The 19983-nt window shown below is 43.8% G+C and overlaps 1 protein-coding gene across 1 annotated transcript in view; it reads right to left on the reverse strand.

The window, feature by feature from the left end:
* Window positions 1-12585: 12585 nt before the first annotated feature.
* The window catches only part of SSRP1 (structure specific recognition protein 1), a gene marked incomplete in the record, with an annotated part of 1053281 nt that continues 1045883 nt past the window's right edge, over window positions 12586-19983 (reverse strand). Inside the window, 1 exon segment of the mRNA XM_044084178.1 lies at window positions 12586-13181. Coding sequence (XP_043940113.1) covers window positions 13080-13181 — 102 coding nt within the window.

The following is a 19983-nucleotide window of genomic DNA, read 5'->3' on the forward strand; positions in this document are numbered from 1 at the left end:
AAAATCAAATAAAGAGGGCTGATGGATCAAGCTTGAGGTACTGACACTCTACGGGCAGAAGCAATAGCTCCCAGAAATATGGTTTTCCATGAAAAAAATTTGAGATCACAAGATGATGCTGGTTCAGACGGGGGAAGAATTATACAAGACAGCATAAAGTTTAGATTCTAAGGAGAATAAGGAGTTTTCACTGGACGCATCATGTGAAAGGTTCCTTATGAGAAAGGCCTTGGACAACTTGTGGGATATTATGTTTAGCCCGTCAGTTCCGAGAAGAAAGTTAGATATAGCAGCCAGCTGGACCCGATCTGTTGCGGCTGTCGCTCCTTTATTAAAGATCACAGTCAAGAAATCTAACATGGACATCAAGGGGGCTTGATAAGGATCAATGTTCTGCTTAGAAGCCCATATGGAAACTCTCTTCCACTTACTAAGATATAATTTTCTGGTGGACGGCTTATGGGAATACAAAAGGATCTGTTTTGTCTCATTGGAAAAGTTATGAAGCCTGGCTATGAGGAGAACTGGAGCAGCCAAGTTGTTAGCTTCAGTGACTGCAAGGAAGGATGGGGGTACCCCGACGGATGTGTCAGAAGGTCCGGAACTAGGTCCAGAATCCATGGATCCTCCAAGAGATGATGAAGAAGAAATTGGAACCAAATCTGCTGAGGCCAATGAAGGGCTATAAGAATGATAGTCCTTCCCAGAGATTTTGCTTTTTGTAGAAATCTGGGTATCAACGAGATAGGAGGAAATGCAGAGAGGAGACCCAGGGGCCAATTGTGTATTGAGTGCGTCTCTCGGGGGTTCTCCTGGTGGGGGAATCAGGGCAAAGTAGCTTCTGCATTTCGTGTTGATGTGACTGGCAAAAAGATCGCAGCAAGGCTGGCCTCATTTGCAGAAAATACTGTCCACAATCTCTTTCTTGAGGGACCACTCGTGCAGCAACAAGATTGCCCTGCTCAGTTTGTCTGCTATCACTTTGGATCTCCCTGGAATGTGCATTGCCAACAGAAAGCACTGGGAGGAAACAGCCCACTGCCAAACTCTGGCTTCTCAGCAGAGAGAGTAAGACTTGGTTCCGCCTTGCTTGTTCAAGTACCAGACTACTGACATTGTCTGTCTGAATTGCAATCGTTCCTAGAAGAAGAGAGTCCTGAAGTACTGCAATGCCAGAAATACTGCTCATCTCCAGAATACTGATATGCAGATGTGACTCTTGATCCGTCCATGTGCCTTGGGCAGTCTTTCCCTGAAAATGCCCCCCCCCCCCATCAGGGAAGCGACCGTGGTCACAGTGGCTATTGGAGGGGGTAGAACAAAGGGGCGCCCCTACGGTTACATGAAGAGACGTCAACCACCACCGGAGAGCTCTCTTGCAAGAGTTCGTAATTAAAAATGATTCATTGGAAGTTCCTGATAAGACCATTGAGTTAACAGCAGCCATTGAAGAATCCACATATGCATCCTTGCTAATGGTATGGCCAAGATCGCTGCAGCCATCAAACTCAACACTTTTAGAACCTCTGCGGCTGGTGCTCTGTCTTTCGATACCAATGAGCGGACATGCTGGAGAAGGACTCGATTGGTAGCTGTAGACTGGTGGTTGAAGTGTCTAACTCTGCCCCTATAAAAATGATATACTGCGATGGCGACAAGGCAGACTTTTCTGAGTTGACTGTAATGCCTAAGTGATTGCAGTGTGTCAGAGTGCATTCCCTTGCCTGAATCAGTTGATGCCTGGTGGTGGAGGTAAGTTGCCAATCATCTAGGTACGGAAACACCTGGAATCCTAGACGACTCGGGTGAGCAGTGACCACTGCCATGCATTTGGTGAACACTCTGGGGGCTGTAGTGAGACCAAAGGGCAGGGCTCGAAATTGATAAGGATTGGCTCCCAGCTGGAAAAGCAGTTGATCTCTGGATGGTCTGGCCATTTTTATGTGGTAGTACGCATCCTTGAGATCTATGGAGCACATCCAATTGAGTTTCCCTAAAAAAGGAAGTATAGACTGTAGCGTGACCATCCAGAACTTCTCTCTTCACAAATTGGTCGAGTCTGCTGAGGTCCAAAATGCGTCTCCAGTCCCCTGTTTTCTTTGGAACCAAAAAGAATTACTCAAGTTCCAGATCCTGTTTGGCCTGCTGGGACTGGCTGGATGACTTTCTAGCAAATTGTGGACCTCTATAGTTGCTTATTCCCTGTAACTGGGTGGAACATCTAGGATTCTCCTTGCGGGTGGAGAACGGTATGAAATACCCTCTGGAAATACCTTGTACCCAGCTTTTTGTTATATCTTGCCAGGCACCTGGGTAAGATAAGCGACCCCCGACTGCCTCCAGAGCAGGACAGTCAGGCCTCCTTTCAGGAGCACTTACAGGGTTGACCAGAGAAGTGATCATGGTCACCCTGGTGTTGCGGACCTCCTCTGCCATGAAGGCGGCGTCTTCCATTATTACCCCCCCATCCTCTGCCCCTAGAGGGGGATTCACCACGTGTGTCGTGAAAGGCTCCTTGGGCTTTTCAGAACCACATCTTTCCTCCCCTTTGGCCTTTGGAGTAAGGCCAAGTAGGGGTGGAAAAATAGACTGACGGCAGACTGCCTTTCTCCCCTGTTCACACCTGGTCAAAGTTTCCTTCACTTTAGGCCCAAAGAGATATGAGCCATCAAAAGGGGTGCTCACGAATGAAGACTTAAACGGCTCCGCAAAGGAACACAAGCAAATCCAAAAATGTCTTCCGAGAGGAATTCCTGTACCCGCTGCCCTACTCGCCCCATATACGAGACGCATGGACGAATTCGCAATGGAATTTAGGGTAGCAAGCTGGGCGGCAACTTTATAGGAAGCTTCTGCAGCTACAGTACCCTGAAGAGCATCTCCCAACTCCTTAAGGAGATCTCTTTTTTCAACCTAGTGAAATGGGTCAAACAATTCAGGGATCAGAGTGTAAAAGTCGCTGAACTAAACATGCGTTTTCCATATCTATCCATGGTCCTGGACTCTCTATTAGGAGGATGGATAGACAAGGACGTCTCAGACATTTCCTTTTTGGTGGCCGCCGCCACCAACATGGCATCAACAGGGACTCCTCTGGACAAAAAGGATTTATCTATGGGGGCAGAAATTAACTTGCTAGGCCTCTGGAGGGACAGGATCTATGGACTCTGGTGACTCCCACGCCCTCTGAGATACCAGCTGCATGAGCTCATCGAAGAGCGGAGACACCCATGAGGTGGAAGGTTGAGCCCCGAAAGCTTTCAGGCAAACTGAGGATCTCTAGCATCGCCGCAAAGGAGATATCCTCAGAGGGGGAATCGTGTGGACCCTTCAGACTCATCCAAGTCAGTGTCAGATGTCAAAGACTACTGTGGGGAGTCCAAGTGTCGTCTCTTGCACAATCTCTTCCTGGGGACGTCCTCAGTGGGAGCCTCTGGGGAGGTCTCAGAAGAGCAGGGGGTGCCCTGTGGGGCTACCTGAGGCTCAGGGTCTCTACACCTAGCTTGGACGATGGAAGCAGAAGCAGACATAGGCGCTTTGGTGGAAGAAGCCAGACCTGGTATCGAGGATGTCTTTGGGGACAAGGCTCTCCTCATTACTTCTAAGGCATCATGACTCTGATGAGTTGATGGACCCGAAAGAACCAAGCCCCTCACGCACCGAGGCCGTGGGCTCTGAGCCGGAGGTAGGAGCCGAGCTCATCAGAGTCGAAGCCCCAAGAGGGAGAGTTGGCACCGACAAGTTGGTGCGACTATTCTCTCCAGACCGGACAGGAGAGTGTTTGATCCTAGAATCGTCGGTTGGCGCCAAGGACGTCAGAGTAGATGGAACTGAGGACACCGGAGCAGGTCTCAGCTCCAAAGGCCCCATGATCAACAGGTCAGCCCCCTCCGGCTCCAAAGGTCCGGTACGGCTCGGAGGAGCAGTCAAATCCAGGGTAGTGGTCTTCTTTTCAGATGCTACGGTCGGAGCAGACAATTTAGCAAGGCCTGGTGCCCATAAGAAAGTACAGTTTTGTACCTACCATAAATGTAGATGTTAGAGTGCTAATACAGCTGCAGTCATAACAGATGGGTTTTCCTGCCGTCAGGCGGGTCCTCGGTCGGCCGAATTCCAAAGTCTAGGTCCGGCATCAGATGTCATCGCTTCTTCCCTGACGTTAGTACGACAGGGGTATAAAAGAACCAGCCGACGCCATTTTCTTCAGTTTTTCTTGCCCCAGATGTCAGGTGCCCCCAGAAGGAAGGCAATACATAAATTTATGTAATAATGCAATGCAATATAATCAAAAAACAGTAGTTGCAAGCAAATACACCATAAAAGAATACCCCAATCAGATTGTATGAGTAGGTGTTAGCCATTAGGCCTGTCCCAAGAGGGGAAGGAGGGAGGGAAACCTGGACTGCAGTTGTATTAGCACTCTAACATCTACATTTATGGTAGGTACAAAACTGTACTATGTTCATCGTGCATACAGCTGCAGTCATAAAAGATGGGTAGAATCCCAAAGCTAAAAAAGGGGGTGGTAGGCACTAGGTGGAACTAGGAGGAGCCAGGATGCCCTGCAAGACTGCAGTGGCAAAGCCTGCTCTAGATTTGGAGTATAATGGTAGGTGATGGTGCTTGGAGAAGGTATGTACAGAACTCCAAGTGGCTGCTTCCAAAATATCTTTGGTAGGAACCTCCCTGAGGAAAGCAGCAGAGGTAGCTGTGGCCCTTGTGGTGTGAGATCCAATGCCTGCAGGTACAGTTTTGCCATGAAAAGAGTAACAAAAACGTATGCAGTGGGCTATCCATTTTGAAATTGTTTGGAAATAGGCTTCCCTTGAGCTCCTATAGCATAGGACACAAACAGTTGCTCTGATTTTCTGAAAGGCTTTGTTCTGTCCAAATAACGCAGCTGTCTGTGAATGTCCAAGGAATGTAGTAGTCTCTCCCCTTTGTTTTGAGGATTAGGGTAAAAGGTAGGTAAGTGGATAGCCTGATTCAAGGCTACCCTAGATACTACCCTTTGGCATAAAGGACGGGTTGGTTCGTAAGGAAACTCTGTCCTGATGGAAAATGATGAAAGGCTGCACAGCCACGAGGGCTTGTAGTTCCGAAACCCTGCGAGCTGAGGTGATAGCCAGAAGGAAGGCTGTTTTCCAGGACAAATATTGCAGTTCTGTTGAAGCAGCTGGCTCAAAAGGAGGCAAGGTTAGTTTTTCTAAAATGAAATTGAGGTCCCAGGGCAGGTATTGGTTGTTTCCTTGGGGGTTTTATATTCTTAGCCCCTCTGAGGAACTGTCTTAAGAGGGGGTGAGAGAATAAAGGAGGATCAGTGTTGTATTCTGCAGAAATGGCTGAGGCATGGATTTTGATGGAGGAGAATGAAAGTCCACTACTTAGCATCTCAGCTAGGTACTGTAATATTTGAGGTAAATTCAGTATTCCAGGATTCTGACCCTTTTTCTCATTCCAGGCACAAAACCGTTTCCATTTTGCGGAGTACGCTTTTCTAGTAGAAGGCCGTCTGGCCTCCAAAATGACATCCTGCACCTCCTTGGAGAGTAGGGTCTGTTGTAAATTTAAGGAATTTTCCATGCGGCTAGATTGAGTGTTTTCAGCTGACTGTGAAGGGTTTTGAAGTTGTGCTGAGTCAGAAGAAGAGGCATTAGAGGCAGGATCCATGGTGGGGAATGCGTCAGGCTTCTCAGGAGTGGGTACCAGTGTTGTCTTGGCCAGTCTGGAGCAATGAGAATCATCTTTGGTCTGTCTGCTCTGGTTTTTAATAGAACTTTGGGCAGCAGAGGAAGAGGTGGAAAGGCATAGTCATTGTTGTTCAACTGAAAAAGAGTGCGACCACTTTCCAGGCCTGTGGGTGAAAGGTCCTTGAGCAGAATTTTGTCAACTGGTGATTTCTGTGTGAGGCAAATAGATCTATGTCTGGCCTTCCCCATGCTTGAATTATCTTTGTAAACACTTGAGGATGCAACTTCCATTCGTGTGGATCTGTCATATTTCTGCTTAGGTTGTCTGCCAGCGTGTTTTCCTTGCCTGGCAGGTACTGTGCTTGAAGTTCGATTTGTAATTCCAGAGCCCTGTTCCAGAGAGACCTGGCTAGCCTGCATAGGGGGTATGAATGTGTTCCTCCCTGTTTGTTTATGTACCACATTACTGTGGTGTTGTCTGCCCTTATCAATAGTTGGCCTGGATGCAGTAGGTCTTTGAAAGCTGTAATAGCATTAATTACTGCTAGCATTTCCTTTTGATTGATGTGTAGGTGCTTTTCTTTTTGGGACCATTTGCCCTGAATGCACCGATCTGTCATGTGCGCCCCCCAGGCGTAGTCCGAGGCGTCTGTTGTGATGACTTGATTTGCTTGAGGCTTGCAGAATGGGAGACCTGTGTTTCTTTGGCATGCTTGAGCCCACCACAGAAATTCCTTTTGAAGACATGGAATCAGTGGTATTATTGCTTCCAAACTGTGGCTGTGTTGAGACCATAGGTTTTTTAGGTATCATTGAAGTTTTCTCATATGCAGCTTTGCACATGGGATTAGTAGGATGCAAGATGTCATGAATCCCAGAGCCTGCAGGATTTTCCTTGCAGTCAGCCTGGTGAGAGTTGCCAGTTTTCTGAAGTATTGAGTTAGTTTGCCCTTGTTTCTCTGGCGTGAGGTAGGCCATCTGGGTGTTTGTATCCAAGCTGGCACCCAGGAAAATTATTGTTTGAAAGGGTATTAGCCTTGATTTCTTTTTGTTGACTGTGTATCTCAGAGAATTCAAAATTATTACAAACGCCAGATGTTTCAGAAGTATGTGCTTGCTGTCCGCTTGGATCAGGCAGTCATCCAGATATGGGTATATTTGTATCCCTTGAAGTCTGCAGTAGGCAATTACTGATGCCAGGCATTTCGTGAACACACTGGGCACAGTAGATAAGCCAAAGGGCAATGCAGAGAATTGATAATGGGTTGAACCTGCAAGAAATCTGAGGTATCTTCTGCAATCTTGTCTGATTGGGACATGGGTATGCCTCCTTGAGGTCCAATGTTACCAGCCAAGACTCCTTACCCAGCAAGGGAAAAAGCTGCTGTAATGTGAGCATCTTGAATTTTGGTACAAGTAAAAATGTGTTTAGGATGGATAGGTCCAAAATAGGTCTCCAATCTTTTCCCTTCCTTGGTACCAGGAATAGTCTGGAATAAAAACCTTGACCCTGTTCTTGTGCAGGTACCTCTTGAATAGCTTTCATGTCCATGAGATCTGAAATTTGTTTTTGTGCCTCTGCCCTTTGATTGTGTGGCAGGTTTGGCATGCCTCTCTTTTTTGGAAGGGTGTGAAAGTGGAATCTGTAGCCTCTGTCTATAATGTCCAGGATCCATTTGTCTTTTGTGACAATATGCCAATTTTTCGAAAATAATGCCAGTTTTCCACCTAAAGGTGCTGCCATTGGAGCCTCGCTTGGCATGCAAAGGGGAAAGTCATTGGTTCTGCTTTCTGAATGGCTGTGAACTATCCTCACCACCTCTTTGTGTAGGTGTTTGTCATTGTCTGCCTCTAAACGATCCTCGAGATTGTCCTCTGCCCCTCGGGCGCCTGTATCTACCTCTTTGGGGTCTGTCCGTGGCTGGAAAGGACCAATTTTTGGAAGGCCAATGTCTACTGAAACGTGGAGGTTGCACCTGTAGGAAATCTTTCACTGTTTGCATTGATTTTGCCTTTTCCTCCATTTTCTTTAATACCTCCTTCAGCTTTAACACCGAACAATACATCTTTTTGCAGAGGGGCATCTAGTAATTTAGCTTTGACATGATCTGGTAAGGTTTGCTCTTTGAGCCAGGCATGTCTACGTATGACTGATCCTATAACAGCAGCTCTACATGAGGCCTCTAAAGCATCAAAACCACATTGCAAGGTATGTTTACCCATTTGTTCTGCACTATGTATCAAATCCTGCAACTCCTTCAAGTCTGGTTGTTCAGGTTGTGACATTTTGCTTCTCAACTGTGATAGAAACTGTTGGTACTTTAACATATGGAACTGGCAGTTTAATGCTCTCATGGTTAAGGTGGCCGAGGTGTATACCTTTTCCCCCCCACCTTTGTAAAGCTCTGGAATATCTCTCTGAAGGTAATGGATTTTTAGCAGTGGAGGCCTTCATTCCCTTGGGAACCTGTGAAATAGTTTCTGGGTCAGCCGCATGGCTTTTGTATAGGAATTGGTGTGAGTCAGGAACCCGGTAATACCGGTCTGGCTTGACTGGAGCAGGAGGTAAAGAATCTGGGTTAAGGCAGGCCTCCGAATACACATCATCTAGAATGTCTAAGACAGGAGGTATAGCCAGAGGCCTGTGCTGAGGGAGCAAGAGGAAATCCCTAAGTCTTTTCTTGGAGTCTGAGTACTCTTGGCCTTCCCAATGGAAGTGTTCCCTCAAGGTATGTAAGGTTTCCCCAAAATAATAATCCTCAGGGGGGGGGGGGGCAGAGGGAATGGACTCCTCTGCATCAGAATCTTCAAAAGGGGAGTAAGAATGTTCCTGGTCTTCAGAATGTTCTGAAATAATGGAGGCCTGGTCCGAGGAGGGGGATTCTTCCTCCACTCTGGGCCTTTTGTCCGGGGGGGGGGGGGTTGGGAACCCCTGATAAGAGTAATCAAATCCTCAGCCATTTTGAGCATCTGTTTTTTAGGCATGGGGCTTTGAGAAGGGCCCTGTGGAGCCTGTCTTTTAGTATGCATGGCTGCTTTAGACTTAGTGAAAGCCTTGATGAAAAAGAAGAGGAAGGCCTGTAGACACCTTGAGAGGTGGCAGGTTTGTCTAAACTGAGTTTCACCGCCAAGAGTGGCTTCGGTATCTGTAGTCTGGGTATGGGCCGAAGAGCCTGCGACCTCGAGCACAGAAGACACCACCAATGAAGTGTCGTCAGTAGTCAGGGGCTGCGTAGGCGCCTCACTGAGAACCGGACCACCTGTAGTCGGCTTTGGCGTGGTGTCGGTAGAAGTCGCGGACCTCTTATGTCAGTCCTTATCTTTGCGTTTTTTTTAGTCAAAACTGGAGTCGGAGTATCCGACGACAATGTAATTAATTTTTTTGCCAAAATAGTGTTGGGCAAACTCCGCCCAACGCTTAATAGTGCCGTTTGTTGAATGTAGCACAAAAACGACAGGCCGAGACGTCGTGGTCTGGGCCTAAGCAAGGTATGCAGAGGGAATGAAAATCCTTATGCGGTATTTGCTTCCCACATGAAATGCAATTATTAACTTTGTCTGACATCGGTCTGAGGCAAGAAAAGTTTCCCCAAGGTACTTAGCTTTTAAGAAGACTTCGGTTGAAAAATATTCGTAATCTCAGGAGCTGGCCGACCGGCACTTGCGAACTGCTTCTGCTTCGGGCACCGCGCGGCAAGAAAGACTGAAGAAAATGGTGTCTGCTGTTTTTTTTATACCCCTGTCGCACTGACGTCAGGGAAGAAGCGACGACATCCGACGCCGGACCTAGACTTTGGAATTCGGCCGACCAAGGACCCGCCTGACGGCAGGAAAACCCATCTGTTATGACTGCAGCTGTATGCATGATGAACATCTTCTGCAACAATCGGTCCATATCCAAATCAGAGAGGCTGACAGAAGACGTAGAGGAGTGCACAGAAGGTGCTGACTGAAGAAGTGGAGATGCAGGTCTCTCAGATACCGGTTCCAGAGTTGTGGTCCGGCTCCGAAATTAAGACAGTCAGCTCCAAGATCCGTGGAGCCGATAGGATCTTCCACTTTCTTTGACTTCTTTGTTTAAATTCCTTGGAGTCCCCTGAAGACTTCGAGGACATGCTGGCCCCATCCCGGTCACTCAATGCTTCTTGCAATGGATGCTTCAGCAAGCCTCTGTCAACTAACTTTCTTTTTCTCTCCAATAAGATCCTAGAGGAAAAAGAGTGGCAAATACTGCAGGACTCCTGCAAATGTACAGCACCCTAAGCAGTAGACGCACTGAATGTGGCCATCAGTTACAGACATTTTGCCCGCAGTCTGGCCATTTCTTGAATCCAGACTTTGGGCGTTTGTCCCTGTCCTCAGATATATCCAAACAAATTCTTTAGGCTTAACCCAAAAACAAAGCCACAAAAACCCAATAAAGCACTCAGCGTATAATATCAAGAACCACACCTAGGCTCAAAGCACACGAAGCCTAGAGAACAGCCAAATTAATAATTTGACTAATAAAAAAACACACACTAAACAATGGCCCAAAAGAAATAAGGGCCAACACTAGCTAAATGTATATATCTATATAAGTAAGGAAGCAGATAATAAACTAGGCCAAAACATGAAGCCACTACAAACTATACTAAACTATGTTAATAACACACGAGGGAAAAGGAGGAGCTTGTAAGAAGCTATACAAACTACTCTAATAACTATTCTATGGAACAATAGCAAAAAAATTGTAAATAAATAACTTGCGAAAAACGCGATTTTTGATGAAATACTGGCTCGAACAAACTGGAACCTCTGAGATCCGTGCAGCGGCAAACTAGATCTGAGGTAATTCCAGCAGTGCATCATATGATAAGGGGCTTGGTCTTGAGCTACTGGTAAACCTTGAGCTTTGCAAACAGCCGTATTGGAGCTGATGGGTCAGCTCCGAACCCATCAGTAAAGAATGAACGATGAGATCCAACAACTTCACATCAAAAATTTCAGGAAGCGGCCAACTGGCACTTGCGAACTGCTTCTGGCTCCTGCGTGGCAAGAAAAGCTGATGTAATTTCATCGGCTGCCTGTTTTTTACCCCTGATGACCAGACATCATGGAAGATGCAACAGCATCCGATGCAGAAATCCCAAGACTTTGGTATTCAGGCCGACTGAGGGCTACCTGCAGCCAGATAACCCAAATGTGATGACTGCAACAGTGAAACACGAAGAACATCTACAAAGTACATTTTGGAAGAAAAGTGATACTAACTTTGTTATTAAGACACTTAGTATATGACTTTAGGACAGGTAACAAAGGGCACAAACATAGAAACACATTTAATCAAAGGCCTGTACCTGGTCTGCTGGAGACTTCTCTATAACATAGGGAAATCAGACCTCCCCCTTGTTAGATGTACAGCAGGAGTTAGAATACAGAATCTGCACAGCGACCCCCAGACTCATCCCTAACAGCTTCGTCCCATTTGGATGTTGAAGGTGTTGTTGGCATGGACGGCTCTACAAAGGTTTCAGAGGCCTTGGGCTGCATCCACAGTTGCTGGAAGTGGCCCTGAAAAAACATTTCTCTCTAACAGTGAGCCTAAAAGGACTACCCGACACAAATATGTTGCACCCTGTTTTCTGATGCTTCACCTTCCTTTTTCAAGGCAGCTCAGATTCAGTATGACAATGGAGGATACTATGGTGCATAAAGGGCACTAACGCTTTGCCTTCTCTAGTGACTTAGCAATACACATAATGGTCCTAAAACTGAAATAAGCGAAATGGGGACACTTACTCAGTTTGTGATCTGGGCCCAGGTAAAAAATACAAAAATAAAAAGAGTGGAAATCCTGCTGAGGAATCCGTTTCCCACACGTTAAGCAAGCATTAGTCTTAGCAATGGGCATTAACAAATACAACAGACTGTATACAACAAAATGAATTCTCCAGCAGGGTACTTAGATTAACAGCTCTTGACTCTGGACCAAGTTCCAAACGATAAACTAAAAGGAAAAACTGGTGAAATGTCCCCGGCTGATGACTCTTATAGATGTCCTGATATCAATGGAGAGGGGGTCAGGGGAGGGGGGTAAACCTCTGGTAATTTGGGCTGGTTTAGGACTTCCAAAGAAAGAAATTCCAAAGTGTTATTACTGTGAAAGCATGACCATCAAAAGTTTTCTTTTCTGACTTCTTAACCCCAACCCAGTTAACTTCAGACCAAATCTGTCTGAATAGTGGCATTGTTAGGAGAAAGGTTTTCATAATATAGGTTTAGGGGCAGGGGCCAAGGTATACGAGTAAGTTGGGCATGAGGAAGTACCCTAACTCTGCCTCAACCCTAACTTCATGCATTAAGAAGAATCCTAACATTACCACTACACAAGATACTAGGAAATTAACAGCATACATCAGACATGCACAGCACTAAATCTAATCCTCAAATGAACCCTTACTCTAAACCTAATCAGCAAGCAAACACCACAAAATGTACCCCCTTACCAAGCACACGCTATCAAACCTCACACTCTAGACCTAAACTGAAAACACCATCACATACTGCAAAATATTCACATACGATACATCTAACCTCTTACCTAGCCCTTAATCTAGCCTTAGCCTACAAAACAGTCGCACGCGCTCCTACTACCAGAATTAAAATTAATTGAACTTACAATATAGCATATTCGACAGTTAACAATATATGCTCCATTTCCTCACTTAGACATGCTGTTAAACTGTCATTCAACACCCCGACAGCCCAATATACGTGTCTAAACAAAAGGCAAACATTTGGAACACTTGCCTCCCCTTCTTTCCCACAATTGCAATGGCTAATGAATATCTAGATTGATAAAGACTCTAAATATTTAGCATATGAAATGCATCTTAATAAAGGCAAGAAAAAATAATGAAATGTCTTACTTTATTAAGAGTGACAGCAGTACTTTGAAAAAAAATGACAGATGCTTTGATTATTAATCCATTTTTCAGAAACTTACACAACCAACAAAAAAACAAGAAAAAACAAATACATTTAACATCAATACATAGGAAGACAAATAAAATTAGACACTATTGTTGCAGTAGCTCAAAACTGCTGGAATGGCTGGTACATTTGGTAGGTACACTATAAATCATTTCATTATATTTAAAAGATGTGCAAATTAACACTAACCATAATGAAAACCCAGTCACAGAGCAGGGTAAAATGTGTAGCCCACTAAAAATTTATTACACTGATAAGAATGACTGCAGTATTTGACCAAGATAACACCCTGTAGTTTCCCAGGTCTGTACCTTTTAACATGCACCTGCATGTTGGGCGGTAGAATGCCTACCAATAAAAAGTTTTAAAAAAAGTATGAAATCACTGAAGAAAAAAATCACAAAAATAAGGTTTTCATTCGTCTTCTGAACCCGAAGCAGATGCAGAGCCTGATGCCTCAGAAGAAGGTGGAGTGCTGGCAATTTCTTCCTCCTCTTCCATATCTTCATCGGAACCCTAAAACAAGCAAATTATCAATTTTAGCAAATGCAGCATCTCCAACACTGCATACAACTTTACAAGAAAACAAAGGTAAAGTCATCTGTAAAAACGTGCAGTGGGCAATCACCAAATAAAAGATGGTAGATGAGCATTTCAATGATGTAAAGTTTTTTTTTTTCTGGACAGCACTAGTGTGTTCCATCTTATCAATTAGTACAGCTACACAACCCCATGATAGTTGTACACAAATAGTATTTTATCTACTCGTACAAATGTATACATACACATTCATATACATGCACACATACCTACACTAGTGTGCATGGAAAGTGATTGCTTAAATATGCACATATTTAAATGCATATACATGCAGATATGCCATATGTATGCATATCTCGGCATGCATTATGTACAAGTCTATATACACGTACATTTTCATTTATGCACACCAATTCACATGTCAGCATGCATCTATGTATTTTACATCCAAGAACACAGATCTTCTGCATCTGTGCGCGCTTATTCGTAAGCGCACATGGGTGCACATATCTGTCTGGACTACAGAATCCAGCTTAACAGTTTACTGTGTTAACTGAGCTGCCAGACTATTTAGATGTGTGTGCACTTAAACGTGCACTTTGTTTTACCGTACACATACGCACACAGGTACACGAATATGAGGGTGTATGTATAGACAGACACACACCCCTATGCGGTTATGCCTGTAAATATATACTGTGGTGCCAAATGCCAAGAATCTGGCCCATTTTCAAAACTGAGACTGAGGGTTGCCATTACTGTAAATGTGACTGACGGACAGGCAATATTTGCTTAACCTCATCATCACACACATATAAAATGCTCTTTCATAAGATTAAAGTAAGTAGCCAGAGGAAGCAGTGATTATTGCACACATCAAACCCTTTGGCAAAGTGGATCTAGCCTGAATAAGTCAGGTCCTCCTCAAATGATCCAATTCACAGTATACTACTGAGCAAAGTGTGTGTGTGGGGGGGGGGTGTGGGGGGGGGTAGTGGATGGATGCATCCTTGGATGGATGCAGGGCCATTATAACATGGCAAAGGAAACCTGTTACAGTATGGCAGAATAAACGTCAGCAAGCTTTCCATAACAAAGAGGAGGAAGGAGAGCCCTGCATTCATTTTACTGGCATTCTGGCGGAGGTTAAGCTGAAAAATGACATGTTAGTCTCTGCTAAACTACATGCCAATGTCCCACCTTCACCCACATCTGTGATGGTGCATCTAATAGCAATGACTTGTTTGGGGGAAGTGTGTGGGAAGGGAAGAAATCTTCTAGAAAGTTTTAATAATTTAAGCAGAGACCCTTATAAAAAGCTGAGAACCACTGTCTGGCTGTTGTGCAGTTCTCTCTCCTCGCACAGAAGTCTGCACAGAAAATACAGAACATAACACAGCTGTACATATTTGAGCATGTTTATTGTTGCTTTAGTGGTACACTTGGGACTTTTGCCTCCAAAGGCCTCATAGCCAGATGAAGTTCCAGAGATTTGCACCCTTTCCACTTTAGCCTGTGTAGACATCCTCCCACTTACGCATAAGCACATATCTGTGGTATAACCATGCCTGCTGGCTGAAGCATTTTCAGTTCTTTCTGGCTCTGTCAATCTCCAAGTATCTAAGCTAAGACTACAGGACCATGTACTCAGGTGGCACACACCCCCAGGTATGGCAATTTAATCAGAAGACAACCTCATAGCTGCCTATCCAAATTCTAGATGAATGAGGGAGGTGCCTGTAAAGGCAAAAGAGAAAGAAGGTAAAGGGATAGTTCACCGAGTACCACCACAGGTTGCCCAAAGGAAATGAGGTCAAGGAGGAAAGGATTTATCGCGAAAGGATTTATCGCAAAGGTGAAAATGCTTGAACATTTATGATAAAGACAAATTAACACAACTGTATTAAATTTATTGCAAAGTTCTACTGCAGTAGTGGTAACACTTCTGAAGATTCCCAGAGCTTACAGACCAGAGGCATTAAGAATATGCTGGCTGTAGTAGTCCCTGTAGGACGGCCAAAGCAAATCATATTCAGGGTCTATTAAACTGTAATGCTTGGAAAAGGTGAGGATGGATGAACAAGTAGCTGCTTCCAAGATAAGTGGAGTGCTGACCAAGGAAGGCAGCAGTTGTTACTGTGGCTCAGTAGAGTGGGCCTTGATCTGCCCTTGCATAATGTTGCCATGGAAGCGGCAACAGAAACAGATGCAATGAGCTAGCCAGTTACACACAGTTTTAATAGAAATTTCCTTAGTCCTCAAAAGTAAAAAAAAAAAAAAAAAAAAATCTGTTACCTACACAGACCTGTAGTATAGAAGTGTCCCCCCCCCCCTCATGTTCTATGGTTTGGGCTTGACCACAAAGGTTAGTAGTTTCAGTTGGGGACAATTCTAATAACCAGTTTCACCATGTATAGGAAAAATGAGAAAGGCTGTTTACACAACGGCCTTCAGTTTTGCAGTTCTTCTGATTAATGTGACGGTTACAAAAAAACTCTTCCAATCAGGTACTTGGATACAGCAGCAGCTATTTCAAAGGATGGCAGCATTAACTTCTCTAGGACACATCTGAGGTCTCATAGTGAATAAAGTTTCATCATGGGTTTCCTCAAATGTAGGTCTCCCCCCGGAGAATCTACCCTACTGATAAAAGAATAAAGTGGGAGATTGCAAGGCAAACAGGCTACAATAAACACACATTACATATATATATGTGTAGCTATATACAAACACACATATGCACTACATATAAAATAAATAAATTATATATACATATATATATATATATATATATATATATATATATATATATATACACATATACACATATACACACACACACACATCACATATATATATATGGGCCTAGGACACATGCTCGACTAGCATATGTCCGAATCACAAAACATAGAACACACATACACGAAAGCGGTTAACATCGAAAAGTGCTTCCGTGTATGTGTAGTTCAAAAAAAATATGTTTCTGCAGGGGGGGCTTTGCCCCCTGCAGCCCTCACCCCTTCTACTTTAACATTCTCACTCAGAGATCGCACTACAGTGCGGAAAAGGGAATTCTCCCTTACCTGCACTGTAGTCCTATCTACGAAACAGGCACACATACACGGAAGCGCTTTTCGATGTTAAGCGCTTTCGTGTATGTGTTCAATGTTTTGTGATTCGAACATATGCTACGCGAGCATGCGTTCGGATCCTATATATATATATATATATATATACATATTAGTAGCAGGGAAACAAAATATCCACCCCTACTGGATACCACGGGTACACCAATATGCCAAGTAGGCAGCAGCCAGCAGAATATGGAACAAAAAGGATACATCCACACCTTTGGTATTGACCATGATATAGTGGAAAATAGTGTAAAGAAATACTGGCCGATCCTAAAGCTGCATGACAGGTTGGGTAGTATGATCCCAGAGTTTCCTAGATTCATTAGACGTAGGGGTACTAATATTAAAGAAATGTTAGAAATGATTCAGACTACATCAATGATATGCAGTGGCAACAAAAAACAAGGCACATATAAGTGTGGAATGTGCAAACAATGCCCAGCTATATTTAATGGACATAGGTTATTTAATGGACATAGGTTATATTTACCATCAAGAAAATTCCTATGTCAACCAAGGGGCTATTACAATTGTAATGCTAAATTCATTGTCTATTTGGGTTTATGTACAAGATGCAAAAGTTTCTACATAGGAAAGACTGAGAAAACCCTCAGAAGGCGCATTTATGAACATCAGTATGACATAATTAAGAAATAGGAAAAGTACAGTTTTGTACCTACCATAAATGTAGATGTTCGAGGATCCACATTGCTGCAGTCATAACCTGTGGGTAGTCCGCTGTCCTCAGTCGGCCCGAATACCAAAGTGTTAGGCTGGCGTCGGTCATGGTCGCTCAGATCTGACGTCAGTACGCAGTGGTACTAAAGCGCATGACCGACGCCATATCCTCAGTCTTTCTTGCCCCAGATGTCAGAAGGCCTAAAAAGAAAAGGCCATAGCCAAAAATAGAAAATACCCAACCACCAATGTAGAACAAATAATTACCCCAAAAGCAACACAGCAACCCCAAACTACAGAGGGGAAGGAGGGAGGGAAAATTGGACTGCAGCAATGTGGATCCTCGAACATCTACATTTATGGTAGGTACAAAACTGTACTATGTTCTTCGTCTCACATTGCTGCAGTCATAACCTGTGGGTAGAATCCCAAAGCAAAGGTAAGGGAGGTTGGCAAAATGAAAAAGCATTAGGAGCTGCTAACATGCCCTGTAAAACTGCAGTGGCAAACCCAGCCCTAGACTTAGAATAAAGAGGGAGATGGTAATGTTTAGTAAAAGTGTGCACTGAACTCCAAGTAGCTGCCTCCAAAATATCCTTAGTAGCAACTCCTTAAAAGGCAGTAGAAGTGGCAGTAGCCCTAGTGGAATGAGGTCTGATCCCAGCGGAACATCCTTTCCATGATGAGAATAACAAAAAGCAATACAATGGCCAATCCACTTAGAAATAGTTTGCTTTGAAACAGCTTTTCCTTGTGAACCCAAAGCAAAAGAAATGAATAACTGTTGAGTCTGCCTGAACCCTTTAGTTCTGCTCAAATAATAGCGTAACTGCCTGTGAATATCCAAAGAATGCAAAATTTTTTCCCCTTTATTTTGGGGATCAGCATAAAAAGTAGGCAAATGAATAGATTGGTTTAAGGCCACATTAGAAACAACTTTAGGCATAAAAGTAGGGTTAGTACGCAGGGATACCCTATCCTTATGGAATATCAGGAAGGGTTCAACTGCCATTAGAGCCTGTAATTCAGATACCCTCCTAGCAGAAGTAATGGCCAACAAAAAAGCAGTCTTCCAAGACAAAACTTCAACTCAGATGTAGCTGCAGGTTCAAAAGGAGGTAAAGTAAGCTTTTCCAACACAAAATTGAGATCCCAGGAAGGAGTAGGAGCTCTACGTGGGGGTCTTATGTTCTTTGCGCCTCTAAGAAATTGCTTAAATAAAGGGTGAGAAAATAATGGTGGGTCACAATCATAGTGAGCAGAAATGGCTGCAGCATGAACTTTCACGGAGGAGAAAGACAAACCCTTGTCTAATAATTCTGTAAGGTACTGTAGTGTAACACTCAAATTAGGCACCGAAACATCAAAGCTCTTTGCTGTGCTCCAAAGAAAAAATCTCCTCCATTTATCAGCATAAACTTTCCTAGTACTAGGTCGTCTGGCTTCCAATATGACATTCAAAACTTGTTGAGGTAGCTGCGATCCCACAGGGTCTAAAACAGAATATGCCAGGCTGTCAGATGCAGGGACTGTATCTTGACATTGAGGAAATGATTGCTTGCCTGGGACAAAAGGTGTGGAATTGGTGGCAAAGGCCAAGGAGGCTCCTGTACTAAACTCCTCAGGAGAGGATACCAGTGCTGACGTGGCCAATCTGGAGCTATTAAAATCATGCAAGGCTTCTCCTGTCTGACCTTCAAGAGCACCTTGGGAAGGAGAGGCAGAGGAGGAAAAGCATAGATGTGAAGGTTGTTCCAACTGAAAGATAGAGCATCCACTTTCCAAGCTTTTGGGTGAAACATCTTTGTGCAAAATTTTGGCAGTTGGAAATTTAGTGGAGAAGCGAACAGATCTATGTCTGGAGTTCCCCAAGCCACTGTCAACTGTTGAAATACATGAGGATCCAATTTCCACTCGTGGGGATCCACCATCTGTCTGCTCAAAACATCTGCTAAGGAGTTCTGTGGTCCTGGCAGAAACCTTGCTTGAAGAGTGACGTGCAAACTCAGAGCAGTCTCTCAGAAAACGAAAATTTCAGGACGCCGAACGGCACTTGCAAACGCTGCTTCTGCTTCGGACCATGCGGCAAGAAAGACTGAGGATATGGCGTCGGTCATGCGCTTTAGTACCACTGCGTAGTGACGTCAGATCTGAGCGACCATTACCGACGCCAGCCTAACACTTTGGTATTCGGGCCGACCGAGGACAGCGGACTACCCACAGGTTATGACTGCAGCAATGCGAGACGAAGAACATCTAATGCTTTCTATAGACGTTCCCTTTTTTGTCCCAACATGGAAATTAAATTTATTATTTTAGAACAGGTTAAGATGGATGAGAGGGGTGGTGACTGGGGGTCTATTTTAGAATATAAAGAATTAATATGGCAGTTGACATTAGACACGGGAAGGCGGCCAGGACTCAATGACGCTTGTAGTATTAGTAGCGTCTTGAAGCTTAGAAAGGCAAAATTATGAATTTTGAGTTTTTAGTGTTTTTAGGATTTATATATAGAAACAACGTTTTGGTTAATACACATTATATTTACATTTTTTAGAGTGCTTTACGCTATGAAATTATTAATAGATTTTATAGGTTACAAATTCATTAGCCAAGGCATTACAGTATTTACTGTTTATTATGACATGGTAGGGTAGAATATTAAATATGTAAATAAGTGCAAAGTATTGATTTTTGAATATTGTTTTTAATATTGTATTTTTATGGCAATCTATGCGCATACTAAACAACTGATTATTGTCTTTTCTTATATATATACATTTCTGAACACTATAGTAAGTTGTGCTTAGCAATTGTTGGTTACAAATATGCTTTGTGCAAGTGAGGGATTTGAAGGGTTAATTAGACCTTCTCCCTTATTAATTGAACAATTGACTAGATTTTCAGTATATATATATATATATATATATATATATATATATATATATATATATATATATATATTG

This window comes from Protopterus annectens, chromosome 9.part0 (genome assembly GCF_019279795.1).
Source record: "Protopterus annectens isolate FY-2018-M chromosome 9.part0, PAN1.0, whole genome shotgun sequence".
NCBI lineage: Eukaryota > Metazoa > Chordata > Ceratodontiformes > Protopteridae > Protopterus > Protopterus annectens.